The 6,946-nt window shown below is 37.5% G+C and overlaps 1 protein-coding gene across 2 annotated transcripts; it reads right to left on the reverse strand.

Annotated features, from left to right (window-relative positions):
* Positions 1-228: 228 nt before the first annotated feature.
* On the reverse strand, positions 229-2,892 carry LOC113849858 (root phototropism protein 2). 2 transcript variants are annotated; one of them, XM_027480065.1, is made up of 4 exons: positions 2,676-2,892; positions 2,495-2,564; positions 1,298-2,401; positions 229-1,212 (listed from the first exon to the last, which is right to left on the reverse strand). In XM_027480065.1, the coding sequence occupies exons 1-4, from the start codon at positions 2,723-2,725 to the stop codon at positions 730-732; spliced, it is 1,707 nt and encodes a 568-aa protein (XP_027335866.1). In that variant the 5' UTR covers positions 2,726-2,892; the 3' UTR covers positions 229-729. The 2 variants fall into 2 exon arrangements, with proteins under 2 accessions (XP_027335866.1, XP_027335867.1); XM_027480066.1 differs by having other exon boundaries at positions 1,298-2,427; positions 2,676-2,801.
* Positions 2,893-6,946: the final 4,054 nt, after the last annotated feature.

Here is a 6,946-nt window from a genome sequence, read left to right on the forward strand (position 1 = left end):
GGACGGGAATTAAGAAATATAATTAATATTGTATTTTTACATAAATCAATTATTAATGTTTTATTATATGTTTAATTTCATGTTAATTAAAGTTTATATTAAAATAAAAAACATATTTAGTTATTTATGGATATTGTAAAATGTCAATCAAGATGAAATAAAAAATAATTGCTGAAACATCGAATAAAAAGAAATAAATACATAGCATAAGAAATTGGATACATGTGAAAAAAATTCGTTGATAGTTAGATAAAAGAGAATATATTTGATAATATAAGTTTATAATTTATTTTAAAAATATAATTTCATGTACTGGCAACTGCGTCAACTTAGCCAGAGTGATATTGAGCAAAGAAAGTTTTGCCAAACATCATAATTTTAAGTCTGTTTTACATACTCTGAACGTGAGTTTCACAGTTCACACGCACAAAATGCAAATTTGTTTATAGAAGAAGAATAAAAAGGGCATAAAAATGATGGCAAAACTAGTTTCCTAAAGAACATATACACATTATATTAAACAAATAATCTACACAATACGATGAGAAGTTTGCAAGATTCAGAATAACATGGCATCACTTTTATATTTTTTTCATGAATATTGGCATGATCCATGATCCCTCAACAAACTTAACCCGAGCTATATATGAATTCTGCGCATAGGCAACAGAAATTACAAACACCAAGAAAGACACAGAAAGCTAAGAAGGAAGAGGGTTGCATTATAATTTAAGATACAGAGAACCTTCTCTTCCTGGGCTTAGTGAAATCCACGTTCCCATCTTCTAAATGAGTGGTATCCTTAGACCCATTTCTGAAGGGGTTCAACTTTCCAAGCGTTCTGGACATGGAAGAGAAGAACGTGGTCTTCTTAGAGGACACAGACGACGTCGTTCCATGTCCCTGAGAATTCGGAACGCTCTTCTGCATGTCCGAAATGAACATCTTCATCTTCATCAATTCTGTCCTCAACTCCTCGTTCTCCCTCACCAACGACACATCCACCTGAAGGTGGTTCCTCTCCGCCCCCGAGTCCCTCTCCTCCACCCCACTCCTCAGCCGCAACTGGTCGTAGTAAAGCGCGTGAAGCACGATCTGCACTGGCAAACGCTTGTTCTGCGACGCGTGCAGACGCGCTTCGTACGACAGTTTCAACGGATCCATCACGCTGCACACCTTCTCTCTCTCTATTTCGTCAAGCTTCGGGTGCGACTGCAAAAAACAAACACGTTAAACGGTGTCGTTTTCTCCGATTCTTTGTTTGTGAACCGGAATAAGATGTTTCAGTACTACGCACCTTCAGATAGACATCCACGGCACGGTATAGATCGTCGTCGACCTTACGCGCGTTTTTAGGAATTAGGATGGCGATGCCGTTGAACTTCGAGATGCTGAGTTCACCGTACCCGGCGATCTCGGCGAGATATGCATCGACGATTTTGGCCACGCGCAGCATCGGGCCTGAGCAAGGCTCTCTGAATTCTCCGGCGGCGAAGACAGCGCTGCTTTTTTCTTTCTCCACGAATCCTGAAACTATCCTGCGCACACTTTCCAGATCGAAAAGTCTCTCGCCGTCGTAGGTGAACGACAGGACGAGGAGGTCGTCGACGGTTACGTGCTCGAGGATCGCCGAGATTCGCTTCTCGAGCTCGGTCTTGCAGGCGGTGGAGGCGCGGAGGTAGATAGCGCAGCGGAGGAGGCAGCAGAGGAAGTGGATGGGAAACGCGGCTTTCTCGGAGGGGAAGAGATCCACGATGGACTCGAGAAGCTTCCGTTGCTTGGATCTGGAATCCGAATCGCCGGGATCTGACGACCGGATTCCATTGCCGGTGTGGTCGCGGACTAGATCCTGGAGCGCTCGCTCCGTGTAGGTAATCAGTGCACTGGCTAAGGTGAGAGACTTAGCACCGCGCTGTTTCATGGCGGCGATGACTCTCCCGAAGAAATCGATGTCGAGAACCGCGAGTTCCTCCGTCCACCAGTTCGGCGGCGAGCGACTGGGGAAATTGGCCTCGCTGCATGCCTTGGCGCAGACGGCTTCGACACAGCGTTTAACGATGCCGAGTTCCTCAGCATAGGGAAGAAGGTGACGGCAGGACTTGAGGACGGTGACGGCACCGGTGAGGGTGAAGAAAGCGACCTGTGAGAGGAAGTCCTCCGTCCGGCCGGCGAGGTTGTTTTCGCAGAACTGATCGGTCATCTGGAGAAACTCCGCAGCGCAGCGCAAAACCGCGACGTTATGGACCGTTATCTCGAAGTTGACGCCGTAACAGAATTTGGCTGCTTTCTCGAAGATCCCAGGGCCTCCTGGTATATCAGAGAGGTCGATTCTTGTTATTTCACTCTCTTTTGATTCCATTACCAGTTTTCTTATGAAGTTGCTCTTTGCCACTAGCATGAACTGCAAGCACCATAGTTAATTTTTTTCTGTCACATGCATGAACAAGTAAGTAATCACATATTATGATAGTTAACGATCATTCACAATACTCACCTTGTGGAGAGAGAAAGTAGCTTCTCCAACGTCAACTATAACATCAGTTGGGATTTCTTGAGAGAAAACCCTGCAAGAAAATCACATGCAAGATAGAGTTTAGAGAGTAATTAAGCATGCGCATGCATGATGATGCATGGGTTTGAAAATGGAAGAAAGTGGGGTTGAGTGTGTTGTGTACCATTGCCCGGTTCTCTCCATGGCAAGAGAGAGTCTATTGGGAGACGCCATGTGCTTCTGTGGGTGGGTTTGGTTGGGGGAATGGACAGAAACTAGGCAAAGAGAATGAAATGGATGAGATTGGGATATCAATGGGTTCTGTGGTGGGGGATATTATAAAGAGCTTTTGAACACTGTAGCTAGCTAGCATGACTTTGTTATTGTGATTTAATCTTCATGGGATGAACTACAACTTGTGAGTCTGTTATTGTGGACCAAGTTTATGATGTTGATTGGGGGTGTCATATAACTTACTTCGTTGCGCGGTTCCTTTTCCCAAGTCATTTTCCCCCTGGTGCTGTCCCTTTTAATCTGCTTGCAGTATTGCAGACAAGAAGTTCCCATTGGCTCAATTTCACCCAGCAGAATTATGTGGGCTTAATTTACATGCTTGTACACGAGCTCAACCTTTTCCTATTGAGAGAGACATTAGAAAGGAAAAGTTACCATAATCCTATTTTGCGTCTTATCTTTTCGCCCACATGATTTTCTGAATATACAACTCTATACATATGCATGCTTTGGGGAGGTATGTTTTTTAGTTATTATCGGTGACATACGTATTCATTATTTGAAGACATGTTGTCATTTTCAACTATTTCAAACTATTTATTGTTTTGGTGGCCCTGACACTTATAGACTTGTAACAAGGCTTTGTTAGCACCAAAAACACCTTCCATATATGTGTTAATCAAGTGGCAGAATTAACAGAGCATGACTATGAAAAAGAAATGGATAGAATTATCTCAACCAAAGTGTTTAAGAGTTAAAAACTTTATAAAATACATAATTTTGATTCAAATAAATGACCAATTGACATAAGACTAGAAAATTAATTATATAATACAAAATTAGATTTTATGTTAAAAAATATCTATATCAAATGACCGTAGTGGGTTATATATAATTATGATTAAGATCAAGAAAATATATTTGTAAAAGAATAGAGAGAATTATATATAGACTAAAATGTATCTCTTGGGAACGTGTAACTGCTAATGAGTGAGGGGAACAAGGACATGGTTGAGTAGGAGACCGGACGGGAAGGGTATGGTGTGGGGGGGTGGGCGAGAGTGATTGGCTAAGACAGCGTCAGACAGCGAGTTTGGTGATCGTAAACCTCACAAGAACATGGTCGATGATCCGCCACGTCGTACTGACATTCTCAGATACTGGGTTCCACCCCACCGTACAGGATCAAGATCCTCAATCACCCAATCATACCTTGACACGTTCCTTCTCGCATCGTCTCCTCCAATCACCTTCAAAGAATTGATATCCTATCCCCAAATTTAAGTGAGGTTTTCGATGGTCCTACAATGCAGCTGGCTTCTCAATACCATGTATATAATATATTTTTTCAATCCTTTAGAAATACATATCTGTTTACGTAGAATAGTAACATTTATTTTTGTACAATAATTGTTTTATTTAAGTTTTTAAATATTAATTTTTTAGATAAAAAAAATTGACTGCAAAAGGTAAGTATATATGTATATTAAGAAAAAAGAAAATTAAAAAATGATAAAATAAATATTGTAATTAAAAAATATTATAACAAAATATTCGATAAATAATATTTTTTTATTGTATCTTTTTGAAATAACATTTAAATAAAGTTCATTGTAAACGGTAAGCATTTCACAACTAGCTACACAATTTTTTAGCTACGAAGTGCAGAGCTCGGTTCGATGTATAATTATGTTTTGTTTTATTTTTCCTTCTTGAGATATAGGGAGAAATATATTTCCTTTTTTACATTACGATATGCCATTAATTACTATAAGAAAATGAGCGTGCACCCTTTAAAGGTGTCATCTAATTTTTTGTGTGTAATCTAAATACATATTATTTCACCTTACATCTTGATTAAGTTAAAACCGTATCGTAAAGTAGATAAAAGAAGCTTAGCGTGGATAATGTTGGAAATACAGAAGAAGATATATACTAGCTAGAAATAATTAATGCCAGAACCGAAACACAAGAAGATAAAAAAAAAAAAAACACAACTCATATAATTCAGTAAGTATAGAAAAATATTTGAAAAAGTATTCCACAGTTGTGGAAGTGCATTGTTCTTGGTTGATCCCTACCCTACAATGAGCTATGTTCGGCGGTGGGTATGGCTTCAATAATGTGTGTAACATCATGAACTTGTCCGCACAAATCCCAACCACACAAGCAAGATATACCTCCAGCACGTTCAAGTGATTGGAAAAGTTTAACACAACATAGTCACGGTGAACTCCTTCCCACAGGTAAAATAATTCAGTGTGTAGTAAAATACAAATAAAGCTAGTATAGACAAACATTGAAGTCCTAGAGAGGTAAATGATTTTCAGTGTTTTTAGTGAGAACAACTAAGGTAGTTTACAAGATGAAGTTCAACATTATTTCTAGATAGCGTATAACTATTAACAGAAGTAACCAAATAGTCTACCAAGATATTTAGATCTCATGTAGTGGATGCAATTACTATGTTTAGTGTACACAAGAAACAACTCAACTGCATGTCCACAAAAATATTTATCTTAAATTGGGTTGACGAAAATAAAGACAGCAAACTTTATATAACATCCCCTATGCACTTGTACTTTAGACTAAAATCGTGTTTGTTTTACATTTTTCTCATTGTAAATTCATTTTTTATTATAGATCTCAGGATTTTTTTATATTTTGTTCCCAAATTTCCGTTTGTTTGCGTTGGGAGAAAGTAAAAGAATATAAAACACTGTAGGATTCTAAGTTTGAAATGCACAAAGGTCAACAATATCCGAAACACAAAGCAATACCGCAGGGAAAGACTTATATCATACGGACCTGCTGAGAGCTAAATAGTTGATAAAAAGGAACACATCACGTAATTAACTAAGTGGATATATAATATAATACAATAAATTTAAGAGTAAATTATACTCATACTTCATGAAATTTAATAAAATTGTATCTAATAATTTTTTTATTTCATAAATTTCTCTTAAGTTATATGGTAAAATATAACAGCATATTCTTTTTTTATTGTTCAAATACACTATATGCATTTTAAATAAAAAGAGGAAGTCTAGACCAAAAAAAAAAGTCAAAATAATATTTAAAGAAGGAGAAATATCAAGTAAAATTGTACTAAATTAGATGTAACTTACCTTAAATTTAAAAACAATTAATTATACAAATTTAAGCTATATGTGAATAATAATTTGCCCTGATGAGAAAGTATTATGGTAAGTTGGGGAAAAATGAAAAAAAGATAACAAATACAACTATACAAATGATGACTTTACTTTTATTTTCAACGATTTAATCACCACAAAAATTCCTAAAATGTCTTTTGTATCTGTTTCATCTGATTTGTGGATGTTGCAAGCACCCCCACCTTTGGAAGCAGATTGCAAAAGGGTGAAGCGACAAAGGATGCAAAGTGCGTGAAGTTTTTCACGTGATAGCCGATGTAACGTAAAATTGTGGGGTGCCTACTGCCTAAACCTAAGAAGAAAGTTTGTGGTGCCAACATATTATATTTATATATTTCTACAACTTTTTTAATTTTTCCTTACGTCACAATATCTATTATATTTTCAGTTTTTTCTTATTATTACTTGATATACATTAAAGATAGTGTTACAAAAACATTATTCTTTTGGTGATGAACCTTAGAATGGTCCCTGGTCTTCTTGTAAGTTCCAAGTGGAGAGGGTCATCTTGTGGACTAAATCACTGACACTGACCCGACTTTAACTCGAAATGCTTCCAAATGAAACACGCCATTGTGCTGGTCAAGCTCGCATTAACTGTGTGTACGCTACCAACAGCTATGCCCCTGCTCTATAATAATTAATAAAGATAGTGATGCTTATGGGTACTTTGTAGTTTGTAACATACGCGTATATATATTGAACTGTTTCCAAAAAATTATTAGTGTGTTGTATGGTTGTAGTCCTAAGATAGGGAATGAACCCACAAGAAGCGGCTACTGGATTGAGAATTTGAGCCCATTGGTTGAGAGGGGGGTTGATGTGCTTGTTTCGATTCGATTATTATTGGTTCAATGTTTCATCAATTTTTATTCATCAGCCATTGGTTTGGCTGCAAATACAATTAATCAAGCCTCTCAAAAATCAGCCAGCAATATGTGATAATATGCTGATTCTTACCCAGAATTGTGGCTCTTAATTTTCATGCATCTACCTATACTTATCAGATATGACTTTGCCAAAAAAGAAAGAGAACGTGGCA

The sequence above is a fragment of the Abrus precatorius genome, unplaced genomic scaffold (genome assembly GCF_003935025.1).
Source record: "Abrus precatorius isolate BTA unplaced genomic scaffold, Abrus_2018 Scaffold9, whole genome shotgun sequence".
Classification (NCBI taxonomy): domain Eukaryota; kingdom Viridiplantae; phylum Streptophyta; class Magnoliopsida; order Fabales; family Fabaceae; genus Abrus; species Abrus precatorius.